The 22,219-nt window shown below is 52.8% G+C and overlaps 1 protein-coding gene across 4 annotated transcripts; it reads right to left on the reverse strand.

Moving 5' to 3' along the window:
- Positions 1 to 1,508: 1,508 nt before the first annotated feature.
- On the reverse strand, positions 1,509 to 21,977 carry HYKK (hydroxylysine kinase). 4 transcript variants are annotated; one of them, XM_059179763.1, is made up of 5 exons: positions 21,915 to 21,977; positions 15,708 to 16,076; positions 15,081 to 15,220; positions 10,777 to 10,960; positions 1,509 to 3,833 (listed from the first exon to the last, which is right to left on the reverse strand). In XM_059179763.1, the coding sequence occupies exons 2-5, from the start codon at positions 16,051 to 16,053 to the stop codon at positions 3,373 to 3,375; spliced, it is 1,131 nt and encodes a 376-aa protein (XP_059035746.1). In that variant the 5' UTR covers positions 16,054 to 16,076; positions 21,915 to 21,977; the 3' UTR covers positions 1,509 to 3,372. The 4 variants fall into 4 exon arrangements, with proteins under 4 accessions (XP_059035746.1, XP_059035745.1, XP_059035744.1 ...); XM_059179762.1 differs by lacking the exon at positions 21,915 to 21,977 and adding an exon at positions 19,850 to 19,946; XM_059179761.1 differs by lacking the exon at positions 21,915 to 21,977 and adding an exon at positions 16,280 to 17,202.
- Positions 21,978 to 22,219: the final 242 nt, after the last annotated feature.

Below are 22,219 nucleotides of genomic sequence, written 5' to 3' on the forward strand. Positions count from 1 at the left end.
CTGGTCGCGTGGGGCGTCCCGCCGGCGGCCGTGCGCTGCTCCGTGCGCTGCTCCGTGCGCTCTTCGCGGGGCCGGCCCCGAGCCCGTCAGATGCGCTGCGTCCCGCCTGCGGGGCTCTGCCCCCCGCTCTCACTGCGGGCACACGGAGCGGGCCGCGACGGGCTCACGCACCCCCGGCGGGGCCCACCCTGGTCTCAGCCTCTTCCCCGCTCGGCCCGCCCGAGTTAGGGCCCTGCCGACCAGCAGCGCGCACGGCGCTCGGCCCGGCCGACCCCGTCTGCGGTCTGTCCGGTGCCGCCCTCTGCCCTGCCCCCGGCGGCTCCCGTCCTCCCGTCCACCACCCAGCGTTGGTGCGTTAACTTGCCCTGGGCCGCACGGTTGGCCAGATCGGGGTTAAGACGGAGTCATGGGCTTATAGTCCCCTCCAAGGAGAGCCTCAGAGGGCAGGGGCTCCGGGCTCTTCAGGTGGATGGAAAATTACTCCTGGGGGACTGGACTCTGAAGGAGGCAGCCTGGGAATGAGCCGTGTGAGGCCTCTGCTGTCTCTCCTGCTTCCCGGGCACAGGAGGAGGTGAGCCAGGCAAAACGGCACAGGGCCCCTCGCCAGTGGGTCACTATGCGTTCTCAGGCCCAAGAGAGAGGCAGAAGGTCAGGTCGACGGAAGAAAGAGCTGGTGAGACAAAAGAGCAGAAGGAGAACGAGTTTGATCAGTTTGGGGGACAGAGCAGTTGAGTCTGAGCGGAATGAAGGAGACAGCAAAGGAAGGGAAGGAGGAGAGACACCAGGCCGATCCGTAGATACCTCCAACGCCAGAGTTTTTTCCCTGTAGGTCACAGGGAGCATTAAAGCGATGCTTTAGGATGATGAGGCCTCACATGTTCCTTTTACAGTGTGGTATGGATGCTTCCCATTCCGAGGTCCCGTGTCCCCTCGCCTTGAATCCCCTGGGCCTGTGACTACGGCAGAAGTCATATGCTGTGACTTCCAGCGGTTGGTCATAAAACATGATAGATTGCTGTCTTGTCCTCTTGGGATGCTCCTTCTTAGAATGTGGAGAGGTGTTCTGCCGCCAACCTAGACGAGGTCCCAGCATCCCCTGCCAGATACGTGAGTGAAGTTTACTGCTGATATCCTCACTGATTTTCCCCCAATCCCAAGATCACAGAGGCCCAAGCGTTTGGGGAGCAGAGACCAGCTGCCCTGGTGCCTGAGTTTCTATCTGCAGAATCCATGAGATGCTAATGACTGAGACTTAAGCCACTAAGTTTTTGGTGAAATTGTCACACGGCAATATGCAGATGGAGTTTTTAATCTGTCTCTAAAAGGATGGAGCTAGGTTGGAGAGCTTAAGGATAAGAATACCAGAAAGTAAGGTGCTTCTGTAGCCTGGAGGGGACAAGAGCCTGGACAGAAAAAGCAAGAGCAGAGTCTTTGCTGTGCATTTGGTATTGATCCTCAAATCTAGAACTGGGTTTTCCCCTCCGTGGATGAAAGGACTAGGGATTGGCTCTTGTAGAAATGCATTTATTCCAGCAGTTTATTAAGGGGGTGCCAGGGGCCTGGCATGGAGCTAACAACAGAAAATGAATACTATTCGATTTATGCCATCAAAGACATGGTTGTTGTTGTTGTCTTTAAGTTTATCTATTTTTTAAAAAATTTCTACATCCAATGTGGGGCTCAAACTCATGACCCTGAGATCAAGAGTTACAGGCTCCACCGACTGAGCTGGCCAGGCAGCCCTATGCCACCAGAGTTTAAAACTACAGGGAACTGACTGGAGATAAGCAAGGACGGACACCAAGTAGTACACTATCAACGCAAGCCCGTACGTACTTAAACATCAAGATCATGGCCAGCAACATCTGCATTAGGAACTCGGTGAAGGAGAACCCATGTTTGCAGGAGCAATTAAGAAGGAGATCGGTAGAGTTTCGTGGTTCAAGAGAATGAACAGTGGTCCGGGAGTGAAATCCACAATTCCGTTCCTTTTTCTGGTCCCCAATTTCTGGAATGGTCAAGCTAGATAAAAAAAAAAAAAAAAACAATTGGGGCGCGTGGCTGGCTCAGTCGGTTTGATGTTGGTGTTGAGGGCTCAAGCCTCAAGTTGCGGGGAGAGGTTACTTTTAAAAAATAATGATGAAATCTTTATTAAAAATATATACAATGCCTTAAATTTCAGAAGCATAAGTGTTTTCATGTGAGTGATCTCGTTCGATTCTAACACAGATGTGTCCACATGTGCATGCACGGAGGGTGAGAGAAGGGACGACTGGGACCCTGGCTCTGTAAGCAGATTCTTCTGTAAGAAAATGGGGATTAATCACAGCACTACTTCCTCATGGGTTTGTTGTGGAGATTAAATGAGACAATGCATGTAAAATACTGTGATATAATAAATATAGGTTTGGGTTTCCTTCTGCTCTAAAACCCTCGTAATCCCCTGAATGGTAGAGTAAGAGGAGTGTCTTTGTTATTCATCATATATCCCTACCAACCACACCTGAATTTCATCTCATGAGTCCACTCCACAGATGGAGAAGCGATGGCTGTTTTGCAGTATCTGCTGAGAGACCCTCTTAGTCTCAAGCTGAAAACGAAGTGATGTTCGGGCCCCTCACTCAGGAGTCTGCAGCCTTGCCCGGAGGTCTCCCTTGGCTTCTGGGCAGGTCCAGTACCATCCAGGCCCAGTTTCAACTGCTGCCCTCTCAAGCATGTGAACCCTTCTTATGAACACTGCTGCCTCTTAGTCTGTGCCTTCTCACACCTTTCTCACAGCATATGTTCATTTTGCAAATATCTTTGGAAACCATGAGGAAAGCGCTGTATTAAAAAAGGGACAAGAGAAAAAAATACTTTGACGTAGTCTCTGCCCTCCAAGAGCTCCCACGTGATAGCCATAATCCATGATACCAAGTGACGTGCCACAACGAAGACAGAGCACAGCGGGGTTTCAGCAAAGCGGGGGGACGGGAGGAGGCTTCACGGAACTGGGTCTATGTTAACCAGGTCCCTGTGTTACACCCAATTATTTAAAATACGTGAATCTATCTATACACGTGTGTTCCTTTTAACGTTCAGCACAGTCACTGAGCTCAGGGCTGGATAGTTCTTGAGAGATGATCTGAGTCAAAACCACCCCTCTGCATGTTCTACCCACGAGGCAAGCTGGACCCCAGAGGGACGCACCTGCTCGCGGGCACTTGCATACAATGTAAATAGCAGTCCTGAGATCGCTTGAAGGCCTTCGTGGTTCCACAGGCTGGTCTCTTCCACGAGTTCATTTCTCACCGAACAGGAAAAACCTTCATGGAATTTGATTTGGTCCCCTTGGGTTTTCCACGATCGGAGCTCACGTGAAGGTTCCCTGAGTCACATGGAGACCCCCGAGTCATAGGACCTGGCAGTTTCAAACCAGATTTCCTCCACAGCCTTCCGGCCCATGTCAAGCATCTCTTGCAAGCGCTTCCAGCCGGTTTTCGCAGTGATCATGAGATAGTCCTTGTTCTCTGGGTGTAGCTGGCAAGAGTGCGCCGCGATGACCAGGGACTGGCAAAAGCGCCCGCACACGAGCAGAAACAAGGCGCTCCTCTCCACGGGTGTCAGCGGGATGACGCTCTCAAAGCCTGCAAGGACGTGACCTCCCACATGCAGCGGACTCTCGCTCTCAATCATCATGTACATGATGGTGACGGCCACTTCGAACACGTAGTAGCCGTAGCTCATGTCACCGAAGTCCAGAATGCCAGACACGTGGTACACGGCATCACCAAAGGCTGACTTGCTGGGTTCCACTAAAATATTATGGTCATTAAGATCTCCATGATTGACACCTACAAGGAGAAAAATCAAGCCATGGGCAAACATGAAATTCCCAGCTCCTTCTATGTCCGTTTCCTGTTCCTGGGGCATCACCACTCAGCTGTGACAAGCAGTCCAGAGGGAGAGTCAAACCCTATTTTGCCTGAAATAAAAGAATTTTCTCTGAAAGGGAAAAAAAAAGCAGTTAATTTTAGTGGTTGTATTTGCTTTACTTCTGATCAGTATGAGGCTAGAGGATGCAGGCTGGCCGCTGCAAACACCTGGTTCTGACTGCTGGCAGAATGAACGGAGAGTGTTCAAAAGGAATAAACGTATATCCACATTATCGTACGAAACAAAGGGTCCTAACGGAGACTGGCTGACTCGTCAGTGGAGTGTACAACTCTTGATTTTGGGGTTGTGAATTCAAGCCCCGTGTTGGACGTAGAGAGGGCTTAAAAAATAAATTTTTTAAAAAGGAAAAATAATAAGAAAAAGCCAAGAGTCCTAGAATGGGCCAGATGTGTCTTTATTTTAACCTAGGATTTCTAAAAAAAAAAAAAAAAAGGAAGTCTGATGACAAATAATTGTGAGTTGTCTCAGTCCTTTGATTACTAGATTAGACACAGATATCTCAAGTCAGTACCAGTCAAAGTGGGGGTCTGTGGTCACTGATGGTCCACAAACTCTCACTAGTGTGTATGAGATAAAAACAGACATTGAGCATGTTTAGAAAAGACTGAAAGTGTTTATAGCAATTTGTCATCTAAGAGTGTGATCGTGCATGTCATTAAGAATACAGACCAGGTTGGTGTTACCGGACTCCCACAGTCAGTCGTGTGCAGTGCAGGGTGTGACCCAGACACAAATGGCAGGACCACGCAGCAGGCGCTGGGGAAAAACCACACTTGTCTTCCCTCAGGAACAGTCTGAGAAATTCTGATTTAAAACCCTGGCTAAGGATTAGGGAGACACAGGGACGTCCAGGAGCATGAAGCGGTGAGTCACGTACTTTCCCGTAAGTGCGTGATAGAAAGTAACATCCACTCCTGAGTACGATGGCGATTTCTTCTAGGTGACTTGGGATCACGTAACTCGTGTTTAAGTAATTTAGCCCAGTGGGTGACATGCAGAAACAATGAACATTTTTGTAAACCACAGATTCTGAACTACACATCTGTGAAACTGGGACGCATGATACAATGGACGCCATGTCACAGTCTCATTGGCAAGGTTTCTTCCTCCTCAGAGGTGAAGGAATGGTACATCTTATGCAATCAAATGGGATTTTAGAACCACTGAGTTACGTTTCTTCAAGCATGCAATCTGTACTTAAGCAAGCATTTTATTGCTTCTATCCCTTGTCTACTGGCCTATCAAAAAATGATAGAGCTATTCAATGCCTGGGGGGAAAATGAAAAAAGTTGTTGAATTTGAGAATTAAAGAAAGAGAAGGCATTCTGATCAAGATGGCAGAGTGAGTGAGTTCTCTGATAAGCCTCCTGTGTATAATATACATAGTAATGACAAAAATAAGAAGAGAAATTATAGAGCCAACCTCAAGAACAAGATCGACTTATATAAAACACAGAACAGAAATGCAATGAGCAGGAACGCAACCTCGGGTCTGTGGACGGTGTTCCAGGTCGGCAATGTGCTTTACCCCTTAGGGGAACAGGAACTGGACGTGCTGCCTGCTGAGTGCGGGAGAAGGCTCACCACAGGACATGAAAGGCCGTGACGTGACATGACGTGAAAGGGAAAAACCATCCGAACTCACAAAAGGATGGCAAGTCTGCTCTCAACCCACTGCTCACATGGCCAGGTCCAGAGAGGCAGGAGGACAGAGCAGTTATTCTGGTTACCAGAGTCTTCGGTTCAGTTTTGAGTTAGTTTCTTTTTTTAAGATTTTTTGTTTTTTAAATCCTCTCTACACCCAACATGGGGCTTGAACTCACCACCCTGAGATCAAGAGTCATGTGTTCTATGGACTCAGCTGGCCGGAGGCCCCTCAAATGAGCTTCTTTTGGCTCTTGCTCATGGTGCCTGATTTCCTTGCGTGCTGATATACAGTATGTTCTCTGGACACGAGGTAGTGACTCTAGAAAAATAACTGGAAGAACTTCTAGGAGGCAGGTGATAGGGGCTGACAAGTGCGCTTACGGTGATGAGCGCTGAGTCATACGTGGAAATGGTGCATCACTGTATCGTACAGCTGAACTAATGTGACACTGTATGGTAACTATATGGGAACAAAAAATAATGTAAAACACTTTTTAATTTAAAAAGAACTTCTAGGGGTGCCTGAGTGGCTCAGTGGGTTAAAGCCTCTGCCTTCAGCTCAGGTCATGATCTCAGGGTCCTGGGATCGAGCCCCGCATCAGGCTCTCTGCTCAGCAGGGAGCCCGCTTCCCCCCACCCCTCTCTCTCTGCCTATTTGTGATCTCTGTCTGTCAAATAAAGAAATAAAAATCTTAAAAAAAAAAAGAACTTCTAAAACTGGAAAACATAATGAGAGAAGAATGCAGTGGGTGGCTATAACAGACTAGACATAACTTAAGAAAGAATCAATAAACTAGAGGACATGGTAGAGAAATATCTAAAATGCAGCATAGGCACAGAAAAATACGAAACACACACACACACACACACACACACACACAAGAAGGGACACACAGGATACTCAGTGAGAAGAGTGAACATGAACTTAATGGGAGCCCAAAAGAAGGAAAGAGAATGGGGCTGGGCAAGAAGCTCCCACACCTGATGAAAGACAATATCCATATACAGGTTTGAGAAACCCAAGCATATTAAGAAAAAAATCATTTAAGAAAAAGAGAACATCCTACAAGAACCCCAAAGGGAAAAAGGCAGGTGGTCTTCAAAGGCTGCAGACCAACAGTTGACCTCTCAGCAGGAATGGAGAAGCTAGGAGAGAGTGGAACCTAAAATCCCAAAACCCCAAAACCTAGAGTCCTATAGGCTGTGAAAATATCCTTCAAGGATGAAGAGAAAACAAAAGCATTTTCAGACAGGTGACATCAGAGAGTTCACCGTTAGAGAACCAGACTGGAGAACATGCTAGGGGATGTGTTCTAGGTAGGAACAAAATGAGGCCAGGCAGGAAGCTTGAGGCTGGAGGAGAGAAAACCAACACACAAGTAAATGTAAACAAACCTGACTATGAAACAACAGTAGCGTTGTCTTCTGGAGGCCCCAAGTATGTTCACCACGCTTACCAAATCAGTGGCTTATAAGCCAGGACAGACATAAATGCACTCAAGGTATCTTTAGGTCCCTATGTTGTCTGGGATCACACGACACTTTGATGAGTCAGGGTCATATATGACGGAATACAGCTCCCAAACTTCTGGACAGAAAGAAATACAGTCACGAAAAGAATGACCTCCAAAACGATGACGTCAAAAGAAGAGGAGTAGAAGAAAAGAAAGAACTGGAACAGACAGAGGCGAGAGTACAGGACAGGATCGCACAACTGTACGGTATCCCAGGGAGCGGACACTGAGGCAGAGTAAAGAGAGAAACTGTATCGACGAAAGCTTCAGTTCGCTAGTAAGGTAACAATCCTAATTTTATGTGCATGTTGCCTGAAAATACACAAAGCACACTTTGACAGAGATACACAAAAAGTACAGGAAATCCACAATCACAGTGAGAGACTTAAAATACACTTGTCAATAATTGTTAGAACACACAGACAAAAATATCCGTAAATAGAGAATTTAGACAACAGGGCGACGAGCTTGACCGACTAACATATACATAACTGCACCCAACAACCACAGAACACACTTTCTTTTTCAGCACACATGGACTATTTTTTAACTTTACCAAATGCGGCTTCATCAAGTAAATCTTAACAAATTTGGGAGTCCTGAAGTCACGTAAAGCTGCTCTGTCCCACACGGTAGTCGTCGGCCATGTGACGTCATTCACAGTCATTCAGATTAAATAAAACGAGGCTCTGGCTCCTTAGTGGTACCAGCCCCACTGCAGCTGCTTCGTGGCGGCTAGAAGCTACTGCGATGGACCACGCGGACACAGAGCACTTCCACCAGTGAAGAAGCTCTCCCAGGCAGCGCCAATGGGTCCCGTGCTCCCCACCCACAGTGCAGCTACAGGAGAAATCCACATCAGAAGGGTACTAAGAACCATCTTCTACAGATCTCTGTAAGTGCAGAGACGGGCCCATGATTAGATTCCTTGCTCTTCAAAGTGTAACATAAACAAGTGTAAAAAAGTGTAAAAAAGCTATCCTACCTATTTCCTCCAAATTTATATGGAGATTCCATCCAAACCTAACTAAAATCTTAACAAAAATTTGTAAAAATATGACACGCTGATTCCAAAATTGATACGTACTTAAAGTAAAAAGAACCCAAAATAGCCAAGACCCTCTTATGAGAGAAGAAGAAGGTGTTCTTGGCCACAGAAGGTGGCCATGTTCTACCTGCTACAAGACCTTAAAAGTTTAAAAAATTAAGATAGTGTGGTAATCTTTAGAAACACCCACAAATATTCCAGCTACGTTCCCTCCAGGCACATGCTGGGTTGCACTTCTCTGCTCCTCAAGAAGTTTTGTGTGGCCAGGTGACTTTCTGGCCCTTTGAACTGAACAGAAGCGACATCACTTCAGGGCAGAGATGCAAGAGACACGTACCGTGTCCAGCTTCCCCTTCCCCAGCTACAGCAGCACTCCGTCCCATGCATCTCGGTCCCAGCGTGAGAGTCCGCAGAGCAGAACCCAAGACAGTCCACGCTGGAGAGGCCGCTGGAGTCAAAAGTAGCTCTGCTACCACAGTGCACAGTACCCAGTACCCTACGGGCCACTTGTCACTGCAGCATAACCCTGCCGAGCTGACACACAGTGCGGTGCTGGAGCACAGAAGGGCAAAGGGAACAGGCACAGAAAGCCCCCAGGCATTTGGTTTATAGCAGAGGTGGTACTGTGAAGCCAAGCGAGTAAAGATAGCTTTTTAATAAATGCTGGAGAAAAAGTTACCAACCACAAGAAAAATTTACACCATATGTAAATTTCAGACAGTTTATAGACAGTTTATATAGAAATTTCAGACAGTTTATATAATGAAGGGGAAAAACTGTAACACTTTAGTAAGATAATGCAGGAGAATATCTTCGGGACCATAAGGTACGGAAAAATGTCTGCCCAAGGCACAAAACACTAACCAAGGAGCAGAAGATGGATATACCTGAAACCAAGAAATTCAGGACCATTGATCAAAACACATCATAGAGAAAGCAAAAAGGCAGAACGGAACAAAATATTTGCAACACATATAACCAACAAAGGAACTGTATCCAGGAACTATCTGGAACCTCTAAAATCAATGAGAAGGAAATCCCAGTTGAAAAACTGACTAAAGACTTGACGAGGCACTTCACGAAAGAGTTTATCCAAATGGCCAATACATGGGGAACTGCAGAGCAAAACCGAAGGAATCGCTGTTTCCTACGGGACTGGCGAGGGTCAGACTGTGAGGACACCATGGGTGGGGAGCGGTGGATACGCGCAGCCTCTGCTAACAGCAGAGCACAGGCACACAGGCACCCCGGAAAGCCGTGTGCCAGCGTCTCGTCACGCGGCACATAGACCTGTCCTATGGCCCAGCAGTCCTACCTCAGTGCGTGTGGGGCCGCGCACCCGGTAACAGAGACGAGAACTGAGGGTAGTGAGGACCGGCGGAGCAGTAAAGCTGGGAAAGTGAAACGGGAACCAGGAGAATCCGAGTGCATGTGAAGCGTGTGACAAAGAACAAAGTCAAGGCTGCCAACTCCCAGGTTTTCGGTGAGATCAGCGAGTGAATGGTGGATACCATTTTCACGACGTGAAGCTGAGCGGAGGGTGCTGGTTTGATGGGGGAAGTCAACTCTGTTTTTATGCTACGGCCTTGCGCTATGTTTACACGAAGTAAACGCTGCGGATGGAGTTGTGATGGCCCCCCACAGCCGACACGTTGAAGCCCACCGACCAGCGTGGTGGTGTTTGGAGCTGGGGGTCTTTGGGAGGTAATCGGGTTTAGATGCACCATGAGGGTGGGGCCCTCATGGAGGGATTAGTGCCCTTCTAAGAAGAGACACTGAGGGAGAGCGCAGCGCTCTCTGTCCACCACGTGAGGACGCAGAGAGAAGGTGTCTGGGCCTGGGAAAGAAACGGAGCGTGCTGGTACCTGGACCTCACATTTCCAGCCTCCAGAACTGTAGGAAGCCCCCCACCTCGTCTCCATACCTTGTGAAGGCAGCCAGAGCTGGGCCCTACTGAAAGCAGAGGCAGGAGGGAGGCTGCTGCCTTCATCAGGCTTGCTGCAAGTGCCCCTTCCTGCCTGGTCCTCCGACCCGTGCTTCATGCCCCGTCAAAGGCTGCTTCTACCTGGAGAAACTGTCGCCCACATCCATAAGGAGGTACACACTAGCATGCTCACTGGAACCCCACGACAGAACAACAACAAAAACCAACCTAAAATTCCATCGACAAGAGAAGAGACTCAAAATAGCACGGTACATTGAAATAAAGGGTGGTGCATACCTGAGTAGTAAGGGGTATTACTCAGCACAACAATGGGCGAAATGCGCTAGAACTACCCATAGGAAATGATCAGTCGGACGGAGAAAAGCAGGTGGCAGAACTTGAAGACCATCTGATAGCATCTAACAGTGGAAAACATGCAGAATGTCACAGCCCCTCATTTATGAATCTGTATGTCGTGAGTACGAATTCAGTAGGGAGGGGAAGGTGTGATCCCGTAAGGTCTGGAGAGGATCTCAAATGTGGCAATTTTAAGGGAGGTAGAAGTACTGTTCTTTAAAGCACCAGGAGCAAGCTCGGCTACATTCTGAGACTTGGTGAAACTGAGTCGTATGCCCACGCTCTTCTGAGGCTCTCAACATGCCAGTGTAAACAGCAAGCAAAACACTTCCCCGATCGGGGGTACTCACACTCTCGGAAGTGACATAGTTTGGGCAGGATCTCGTCCTTGAACAGCTGGATGACCTGTACGACAATCTCCCGCTTTCGGCTCTGGCCCAAGGCGTCCAGGTACTTCTCCAGAAGGGGGACGTTTTTCAGATTCCAAATGAAGTTCTCCCGACGAAGATGACTTAACTTCGGGTGACGGAATTTCTAAACGGAAGACAAGGAACACTGAGAGTCTGGACGGGTAGAGCGGCCACGAGGGAGGGCTGGTGGGCGAGAGACCGCCCTCCCAGGCTCCGTCCAAGGGGCCCGCGGCGCCCCCGCGCTCACCGACACACTCCGTTAACCCCCCACGGGCACACCTGACCAGGAGTCGTCGTTCTGAGGGCACGTCCCTATCTCACCGTAGCTGAGGGGGACTTCCTGGAGCCCCCGGCGGGAGCTGGAGGCCGGGAGAAAGAACTCTGCTGACCCCGACGGCCTGCCCCCCGCCGTGACCTCTGACCTCACCTTCTACTATGTTCACGGACTCTCCTGCAGCCACAGAGGCCTCCCAGGGGGCAGGACCGCACCTGCACACCCCCACCTCACGGCCTCTGCGTTCCCTGCTCCCCCGGACACACAGCCAGGCAGTGAACGTCCACCAGCTCCTTCTGTGGGAGGCCCCCCGGCCACTGCACCGGAAGCGTCAGCCTCCTCCAGTCCTGCCTGCCCCTCCCGCGCTGATGTCTTCCCCGCGAGCCCACAGCACGTGCAGCTACCGCTCTCCGGAGCTCACCCTCTGGCCTTACTCTCCAGCCTCATGGGAACAGAAGCTCCTGCAAGGGCCGCACTCCGGGTTGGTCCGTCTGCTCACTCCACGTTCCCGCACCTACCACGGTGCCCGGCTCACAGAACACGCGGCTCCAGCGACCGTTGCTGAATAAATGAATGTTCCCAGGATAGAAAATTCTAGAATTCCAGGGCCTTTAGCCTTGGGCCACTCTATATGGAGTTCGAAACAGCTCTGCCCATCACTGCACAGAAGGGGAAACTGAGTCCAGGATAAGGAGGGAAGTCACTACTCATGGGCTGAGGGGGTGCTGAGGGGCCTTCTGTCTGTTGGGCGTGACGTCTCAAGCGAGACAGACGTGTCGAGGGCAGCCCAGGAGACAGGCCTCCGTCAGCAGCACGTGGACCAGCTCGTGGAACGTATGCTGGGTTTTGGATTTTATTCTACTTCTTTAAAAACATTCCTCTTAGTGGATTTTGCCATCCACTCTTGAGGCCTGGAGTTTGGACCCCCCAGGCTACACTGTCACCACCACAGACTTGCTAAGTAGCCTCGGTCAGAGCACCTCTCACGGGGGCGCTCTGCGGGCGTTTGAAGCGGCTCTGCGGGCTTCCCGGTGCCGAGCTGAGCTGTCTCTGCCCCGTGTCCCCGACCCTGGTTCCAGTGATGACGTCAGGCCGTCTCCCACCTGACCGGCTGCCACATAGTCCTAGACGGCGGTCCCGCCCCCCAGACGGCAGTCCTCCTGGCAGAGTCAAGCTCGCCAGTGCCCAGTTACCCTCACGGGACACGGTCGGACCCTCCTGATGGCGTGACGTGCCAAGGGCCACTCCCGGTCACAGGAACGTTCGGCATGACAATGCTGCTAGAAGCCATGCCCCTGGGGGACAGGACTGCAGGTACGAGTGGACAAGGTACAGGAGAGAAAGAACGCTGACCCTGTTCAGAACACTGGAAAGTTTACCGGGCATTCTTCTTCCTTTTCGTTGTAAAGAGCACAACAGACGGAGCCATGGTCCACCCGGGGAGGGCTCTGGGCCGGCTCCTAAAACAGGGTGCTGCCGGCCACGCACCCCAAGGGAAAGGGCCCGGGCTCCAGCAGGAGGAGCGGGACAGGACCTGGCCCCAAGGTCAGACACAGCAGGGTCTCAACAGGCTCTTCCGCTTAATATTGCAGATGTTTCCTTCGCAGTAAAATCCGAGTGCCAGCACCAGCCGCGCAGTCATTTGACGAACGAAGACCGGAAAGAATAGAATGAATTAAGACCTCACACGTAACGGGTGCCCGGTACAGATTCGCCGAGCATGAGCGTCGCAGCTCCGGCTCCTGGGCGTCCGAGCCAGAGTTCAGGGGCCACGGCATGACTATGTTAAATGCAAACATCCCAGGGGAGGGGCACAGGCTGTCAGATGGGAAAACCAGCCAGACCTCACCTCCCCGGCCTACCAGACACGCCTGCACGGCACACGGGGACAGAAGGCACACAGGAAGTCTCCCGCTCAGCCCCAGGGGCTCTGGGACAGAGGACATGGGACCCTCCTCCGTCCCACGGCTGGGGTGCCCCGGCCCTCCTCTCACTGAGCTCCCACTAAGGCTCCGTGACTCTTCTAAAGCAGCAGCCACAGGGAAGGACACCGGAAGCCATGAGGGGGCACAGTGTGAGGTCCGCGGAGGCTGGCGAGCTTTCCCCAGCGGCACAGGGTCCCTTGTGACCGACGTCAGGGGAGACTGCTGTCCTGTGTGCGGTGCCGGGTCCCAGCACACATGTTAGAGCCCGTGTCTTCCTCAGCCCCTCCGTGTCCCATCGCAGAACATTAAATCAATCACCAAATCCGGCCGGCTCCGTCTCCAACATGTATCTTGAACCTTCCGTGGGTTCCGGCCCTCAGTCAGCCTCTCTCTGATGCTTCCTTCGCTTCCTAGACATGCTCCGCCCACTCTGGCTCTCTGCCAGCCTGTCCGCCGCACTGGTCCACGGAGTGCCGCAATGTCGCGATCTGTGCCCGTTTGGAGACCCTCCAGGCGAGGGCACATGAGGTGACGAGCGCGGCTGTCACACGCGTCTGATGAATCCCTGATCTCTACCTCTGAAGCCAATAATACATCACGTCATAACTTAATTTAAACTAAAAAAAAAAAAAAAAAAAAAAAAAAAAAAAAAAAACCCAGGAAGTAAAAATAAAAGCCCTCCAAGCTTCCTAAACCCTTTCGTGTCATACACGACAATGTATCTCATAATCTGACAAGCATCCGTCTCCAATTTTGTCCCCATCTTGTTCTCTCGGCAACCAGCTGCCTTGTGGTGAGGACGCGGGGCCGTCCTGGGGACGAGAGCCCACGTGGAGGAGAACCACAGAGCCCCCGGCCCAGCACCCTGCTGAGTGCAGCTGCATGTGGGGCCCCATCCACACCCTGACCCACAGACACATGAGAAATAAATCCACATCTGAAGGTGTCAGTTTGGAGATGGTCTGTTACGGGGCACAGGTGGCCAGGACGCTGCTCGGCAAGGCCAGCGACAGGAGGTCGGAGTTCAGAAGTCGCAAGAGGAACGAGGGATCGTTCATGCGCAGCTCGGGAAGAGAGGGGTCCAGGGGGCAGTTCCCAGAGGGCAGCGCCCGAGGGAGTCTGGCTGCACGGGGAAGGGTCCCGGTGGCTCGGAAAGTGGCACGTGCGAAGACGCACGCGAAGCTGCGTGAGACAGAGTGGCCCGTCGGGGATCCACGAGGAGTGATGTGGAGAAGGACGAACGGACGGACGGAGGCCCTGTGGGGACGCAGGCAGGACGGGGCATGCGGGGCCTCACACGGGGACCTTGGCCTCCACATCGAAGCAGCAAGAAGCCGCTGACAGGCTCCGTGGTTGGATTTGTAGTTGTAGAAAGTAACTCTGAATCGGCACAAAGAGTAAATGGGCGAAGGAGCCTGACCACAGGGAGGCAACCGTGGTGAGTGAGGACAGTCACGGTGGGAGCGGGGCGGCCGGGCCACAGAGGCGCGTGGCCTGTGGCATAAGCAGGACTCAGCGGGGGGTCCTGGAGGTGTTTTCCTCATGCAGACCACAGCGCAGACCACCTCTGGGCGTGCGTGCCCCCCCCCCCGCCCCCAGCACATTCCTCTTCTCCCGGAGCCGGGCACGGCCGAGGGGCACGTACACACGTGCTGTGGGCGGCTGCAGGGCACACTCGTCATTCACAGTACCATTTCCACCACCACACAGACACACGTCCGCCCAGGCCTCCGGCAGCTCGCTCGCTGGCCAGACAGTGTGGGGCCCACTCTGCAAATACGGACAGTCTTCTGGGAGCGGCACCAAGAGTGTAGGGGCCGCCTGGAAACGCGGGCAATTCTGCCCACACTCCCGCGAGGCGCAGGGCTGGCGGAAAGAGGCCTCGCGGTCAAGAAGTGCCCATAGCAGCGGCCCTAGTCCCTCCTAACAGCCCACAGGCGGCACTGGGAGGAGAAAGGGAGTCTGGCCCTGGGTTTGTTAACTGAAACAGACCACAACTCAACAAGTACGCAGGTCCTAGAAGCAAGCAAAGCCCCACGTCCTACCTGCAGGGTCTCATCCAGTTTGCCGGCGAGCCTCCCGACCTCGTACAGCAGCTGGGGGCTGCTGGGAACCTCGGCCACAGGCGTCCCTGGGAGGTAGGACAGCAGCCTCAGCAGGTAGCCTGCGACTCCAGAGCTGCCATCTGCATGGACGCAAGCACATGCCGTCACGTCTCAGGGAGATGGCCGGGGCTGTCCTGCTCGGTCATTACGACCAGGAGAACCACAGATGTCACAGGAAAGGAGCAACACACAGGCTTCACGGGGTCCACAGGACGGGTGGACAGACCTGAGGGTCCCAGAGCCAGCCACGTACACATGACTGTTCGGTGGCCCCAGGATTCAGAGGACGTGCAGGACTGGGAAGCAGGGTGCCCCAGGTCACCTGTGACCCCGAGATCAAGACCCTGGGATCACGACCTGAGCCCCCAGGTGCCCCCGTCAAGTCCTTTCTGAGGGGAAGAGTTACAGCAGATCCTGTGAATCAGAGCCCCCGATCTCCACTCTGGGGAGGCTGCATGTCCCCCACGCCTATACCCGGAGCCATTAACCCATTCCCAGTGTTTCTACTTGGAGTTCAAATGCAGTAACGTATGTGGATGCGGTGACGGTGAGTGGGCGGGCTCTTACCTACAGACACGAGAGAGCTGAGGTGGCCTCCCGCAGTGGGATGCACGGAGGCCGTCGGGAAGCCAGCGGCTCTCAGGAACATGCTGACGTGACTCTGCACTTCAATCAGCTCTGGGCTCCTGCTGGACTCGGCGTTGCTTATCTTAAGGACGTACTCTGTCGGCTCATCTGCGGCATCTTTGGCACTTGAAATGTACACGTGAAAGTTCTGGTCATCATAGCTGGGAAGTGGCCGGATCTTGGAAACTTTTAACCCAAATAACGATTCCACTAACGCAGAGGCTTGTGCGTCACTGAAAGTCGGTTTCGCAAGAGCCTGGGGTTGCTGATCGTCTCCGTGTGACATCACGTCTCGGGAAAACAGACCGACTAGGAAGAGGACACACAATGAACACGTTTACTTAAGTGATTTTTCTTAAGACAGACCCATCATGCTGCTCACTCCTGATTCTATATATTTTATTAATTTTCACTCGTAAAGATGAAAAATTAAATTCGTAAACGGGATAAAGAAAGAGGTGTTTGGGCAGGTGAATAAATATCCTTGCATCATAGATGACTTTCACACTCACCTCGCAGACAGGAGGGAGGAAAGCCCCTGGCACGCCCTAGTCCCATTCCTGGCTGAGGTCGCGACAGGAGGAGCACAGGAGAAGCAGAAACTGAGGTCGCGACAGGAGGAGCACTTTGCCGAGACACACCAAGACCCCGGACCCATGCTATTGTCCCTTTGACAGAGGGGACAGCTTGGGGCTAAAACATAAGTTCAGATCCAGGGATCTTACTCTGTTGCCCACCAGTTCCGCTGAATCATAACCTCACCGTCCAGCTCACCAGGCACACTTCCAGTCCAGAAGCATGGGCTGGTGTGCGAGGCACGGTGTGAGCCCTGGAGGACACGTGCAGATGCCCCAGGGCGCTCCGGGACACGAGGCATGTCAGCTCACGGTCACAAACACCCTCCCAGTCCGACACTCAGAAGCTGCTCAGGACATCAAGTCACAAGGCAGTAAGTACCAAACTGAGAACACCAAAGAGCCCTGAACTAAGCACACCCCTGGCGTGTATGAATTAACACTGAACTCAGTTGACCTTTACGTTGCAAAGAATCACTTTTCTACAGCCAAGCAGAATAAGGGCTGGAAGTAAACATGAAGAGCAGTTCCACAAGGCTGCCCAGCTGGCTCAGGGCGTAGAGCGTGTGACTCCTGATCTCAGGGCTGTAAGTTTGATCCCCATGCTGGGTACAGCGATTACTTGAAAATAAAATCTAGGGGGGCCTGGGTGGCTCCATCAGTTACGTGTCTGACTCTTGATCTCAGCTTACGTCTTGATCTCACAGTCGTGAGTTGCAGCCCCATAGTGGCTCCACATTGGGTATGGAGCTTACTTAAAAAAAAAAAAAAAAAAAAAACCACTATGGGGCGCCTGGGTGGCTCATGGATTAAGCCTCTGCCTTTGGCTCAGGTCCTGATCTCAGGGTCCTGGGATGGAGTCCCGCATCGGGCTCTCTGCTCAGAGGGAGCCTGCTTCCCCCTCTCTCCCTGCCTGCCTCTCTGCCTACTTGTGATCTCTGTCTAATAAACAAATAATATCTTTTTTTAAAAAAAAACTGCACACACTTGGCATCCCTCAAAAGCATCTACGTGACACAGATACCACAGAGAAGAGCTTCTGAACAGCCTTCAGGAACCAAATGTTTGAGTTCCATGCATCCTCACTTCCCTTTTTTTCCAAAATAGCTTTCTTCCAATGCCCCCTTCATACTAAGCTGTAGGTAACGAGTAACATCTGCGGGTGGGCTGCGTTTCAGGCATGATCCTGATGGCGGTTCAAGGGATGGCGTCATACAAGAAGCATCTCAAGAAGAGCAAGCTTTCATCTACAGAAACTGGAACAGCTGTCGCTTCCGGAGGGCTCTCTGGAGGGCCATGTCTAGATCTCGACGATGCTTGGTTTACACGGATACATACATCCGTCCAAACTTGAAACTTAAGGATAAGATCTGTGGGTCTCACTCCTTGTAAATTTAACCTTAAAAAAAATAAAAGTCCCTGTGAGAGACTGGCAAGGACAAGGGGCTGAGGGTGGGGCCTTAGGACCTTCTCGGAGCTCCCCAGATCACACTATGCCCACGAACGTCTAATCACTTCGGATCTATGAAAGCCAGAGCTCACCTCACTCCAGTGAGGAGACGGGGATAAAATTCAGAGAGGCACACTGGGGCTCTCCCATAGGAAACCCTCCCCACCACAGTCCCAAGTCTATGCCTGATGACTCAAGTGATGACAAGAATTTTAGCCTAGGGACTTCTGGGTGCACAGCTCCAGCCATGGTCCTGGGGTCCTGGGATCAAGTCCCACATCGGGCTCCTTGCTCAGTAGAGAGCCTGCTTCTCCTGCCCACTGCTCCCTCTGTGTCAAATGAATAAAATCTTAAAAAAAAAAACAAAAAAAAGAATACTCGCCCTAAATGCCATTCTCTTCCTCCCTGCCTTCCTATAGATCCTCTTTCCAAAGTGACTTCTCTCCCCTCAGAAGCCTGCAGCCAGCCGCTCCCGCCACGGGCCAGTTTCTACCACCTGTCACAGTCACTGTGTTCTTGCCAATCACTTTCCATGTTTGCTTTCTGACCAGAGTATTTGCTTTCCAGGCTTGTTCACTAAGATGCTGTGACAAAGCCTGAATGGGGTTTCAAAACATAATCCTTGCACCTGAAACTTGTGGGAACCAACATATCCTATCACATTGTACGTGGGCTTTAAGACTTCACAGAAAATTTTAACATTCCTTCTGGAGGTGTATAAACTGATATAAGGCCAATAGTAAGAATACTTGAAGTTCAAAATACTTGCAAGGTTTAAACCCAACATGAATTGGATTCACAGTTTTTTAACTCCTAAAGCGTTAAGGATGTCAGAGTAATTCTGAATTTGATATGAAGTACAAACCCTTAAAGAGAAAAGGAACCTAGGAGGCAAGTGGGGAAGGCCTGTCTCCCTTCCAGCCTAGAAAATGTTCCCAGACCTTCGTCCAACAGGGCTGGCGCCGCTGAAGGAGAGGGGAGCAGTGTTGGCAGCTCTCGCCGTCAAAAGAAGATCTGGTACAAAAAGGAGCTGAGCTGATCCAGTGTATTTTACCTACACAGTAAAAAAAAAAACCCGAGGGCAGAAAGTTGCTCTGTTGCAAGAAACAAAGCGTCATTAATCCCAGCAGCACTGCTGAGCCTCGGAAAGGGCGCACTGGTCACATCTCCGCTAAGTAGGGATTGGACAGGTCCACCCTGAGAGTCCCTGGCAGCTCTGACTTCCTATGCTTCTCCGGTTCTTTCTTTCCAAGCTGAAGATTGCCTTTCTTTGTACACAAGGACTCAGACGATAACAGTAATGGCACGGACCATCAGCTCCTCAAAGTCAGTGAGCACAAGGAAAGAGACACGTTCATCAGTGGTGTGTGCCCTGATGTCTGTGGTGTGTAGAGGGACAAGGAAGAGAATCCAAATCCCGGAGGAGGTCCGGCTACACTTGAGGCCGGAGGGCTTTACCAAGGGACTGAGAAAGCATCCAGGGAGCAGACGTTCTCCAACCCCACTCGCAGCCCGTGAATCCCACACACTTTGTCCCACACCCGGGGGTCTGGACTTTCAACCCTGCACTGTGCTGAGACACCCTGGTGGAAACGCAGTTAGTTATTCTGGGTTCTCCCCGCTCCCGGCCAGATGGACAAAGTCTGGTTAGACTCGACTCAGGACGCCCTGCACAGTGCCCTTCTCCCGCGATTCCCCTGCTCCGACCTCGCCGGGTGCAGAGTGGGGTCATGCCCAGGGAACATCGGTGACCCCTGTGCCCAGCCCAGGGCTCCACAGTGGGCGGCTGCGGGCTTTGGAGGTCCTCCTGCTGGAGCATGGGGTGGGGGGCGGGGAGTGGGGTGCTCCAGGACCGGGCAGGGGCTGGCGACCCCAGAGGCAGGAAAACAAGGAGGTGGGGGCTCATGGGTCAGGGGGCTGCAGCCCCGGGACCGCGTCCCCACCCACGGCCGCCCCTCCGCCCGGTCCCCAGGCCACTGCGTGAGAGTCGCACCACAGTCCCCCCGGTGCACCCCCAGTGCTGTCGGGGCGGTCCCCGCTCTCCCCTGCCGGCTCACCCGCAGCGACCCGTGATCCCGAGGCGACACGGCTCTCCAGCGGCTCTCGATCCTGCAGCGGCCCCAGCCAGCCGGAGCTCGCGAACCCCGACTTCTGATTGGCCCCTCGCTAACCCGCGCCGCCAATCAGCGTACAGTACTGGGGGGCGAGGCTGGGCCGCGGCCGACCCGCCCCGGCCGGCGGGATCAGCTCCTGATTGGCTTTCCGCAACCATGCCCCGCCCCCACCTCGGTGGTCCCTCCACTCAGAATCCGCCATCCTCACGTAATTGGGCTTCTTGTTTCTGATTGGCTCTTCGCGACCCCGCCCCGCCCACTCCAGAAGGGCCGCTGCAGTTGCGTGCAGTCCCCGCGGCGGCTCCGCCGGCGGCTGCCCCAGGGTTCAGCACGTCCCGGTGCCGCTGGAGCCTGGTCCCCGGGGCCGCCTTCGCCCGCGAGGAGGCCCGAAGAGGCTGGGCCCACACGCCCCCGCCGCGCCTGGCCGCCGCACCTCCGAGCGGCCCCTCGCTCCCAGGCCCGCGGGCCGAGCAGCACCCGGGGGCAGGGGGCGCCAGGGCGGCCGGGGAGACCCCCACTGCAGGAAACCGCCGGGTGCGCGCCGGGCGGGGGTCCCCGGGCCCGGGGGGCCAGGCAGGACTTCCCGGCGGGCCGGAGCTGACCCACGACGCGGTGTCCGTGGTTCTGTCGGGGCCCCTTCGTCCCCCTGCAGGTACATGACCCCCCCCCCCAGGTACAGCAGCCCCTCCCCTGCAGGTACACGACCCCCCCGCGGGTACAGCACCCTCCCCCCCCAACACCTGGAGGTTCCCCAGGGCCCTGTCAACCTGGCCTCCTGGTCAGGTCAGCGTAGTTCTCTACTGGACTCTCATCTCCAAGGAGCAAGGCTGTATTTTCAGGTCCTGGGGGTTTTCTTGTCTGGAAATCCCTTCAGGGTGTCAAAAGCAAATTTCATTCCCATTTCCCACAATCCAAATCTGACTCCTACTGGCCTCTTAAGGCCTTCAGTTTACTGTAGCCCGGAGGGCTCCTGACTTCACTCCCAGGTGGGTTTCTCTACTCCCTGCTCTTCTCCCACTGAGAGCAGTGGGGGGGGGGGGTATGTAGACTGAGCCTGGAAATAGTGAGATGAAGAGGCAGGGTTAGGAGGTCCATAGTGCCCCTTTCCGCCCACAGAGCCTTCTTCACACAGACTGTTAGGTAACCTGCCCTTTCATTTTTAAGTAATCTCTACCCCCGGCGTGAAGCTGAAACTTAGAGGGGCTGGAGATGGGAGAGGCAGGAAAACAAGGAGGCACAGGTGAGGGGGCTACAGCCATGCACCCTGTCCCCATCCACAGCCGCCTCTCTGCTGGGGTCCCCATGGGAGAGTCCAAGGCAGGGGTGCATGGGTCAGGGGGCAGCAGCCCCAGCCACCGGCCCCAGCCACGGCCGCCCTTCCCCAGGGGAATACTGTGCTTCTAGGACTGAGCCAACCTTTCATTTTCTATGCTCAACTCGATCTTCAATAATATCCTCACAAATACATCTTTTGAGTTTTTCTAATTATGTCCTTAAGAGACACTGCTCAGTCACAGGACTGAGTCCAAGAGAATGAACTTTTCTAAGGCTTGTAGCACACGCTGAATTATGTTTCTCCTCAAAACACCAATACTGGATATCCTAATGAAAAAAGCACCAATCTGGTAAGAAAGGTCATACCACGGTGGGATTAAGGGTTGTTTCCCGCCCCCACCTGGCCACCTGGGACACACCGCTGGCTCTCAGAGCTCAGTGATGCACCCCTCTAGGAAAAGGAGCCGGATCCCTTGCAGCTGAGCCGGTGAGCTCGCCTGCGACACGGGACAGCCCATCTGCGCGCTCCTGCAACTCCTGCAGGCTGCTTAGAAGGCTCAAAACTCAGTGATGACGTCATTGTCACCATACACGCAAATTCTGTAGGGACCAGACAGGTGTAAGAGCTGTTTCAATTTCGAAATCACACTAAACACAAGCTTTTTTAGTCTGGTGTTTTGGAAAATGGATCAGACAACTCACAGCAGATCAAAACAAATAGGCTGTGGCCCACCTCATTCATAACTAAAACCCCGAACTGGCCTCAAGTGAGAGCTGGAACCACACGTCAGGACGGAGGGTACTTCCTGGACGCCGGTCTTCTCCTAGCCCCGCCAGCACGAGCCTCTGGAACTCACACTTCACAGAACACGAAACTGCAACATTCAGACAATTCTTAATACTGTACCAGCCTTGGTTTATGAATAGCAGATTTTCTTCAAGTTGATTACCTAATCTCTACCCTGAATGAGGGATGTGAACTCACGACCCTGCGGTCCAGGCGCCTCCTATTCCAACTGAGCCAGCCAGGCGCCCCCA

The sequence above is a fragment of the Mustela lutreola genome, chromosome 7 (genome assembly GCF_030435805.1).
Source record: "Mustela lutreola isolate mMusLut2 chromosome 7, mMusLut2.pri, whole genome shotgun sequence".
Classification (NCBI taxonomy): domain Eukaryota; kingdom Metazoa; phylum Chordata; class Mammalia; order Carnivora; family Mustelidae; genus Mustela; species Mustela lutreola.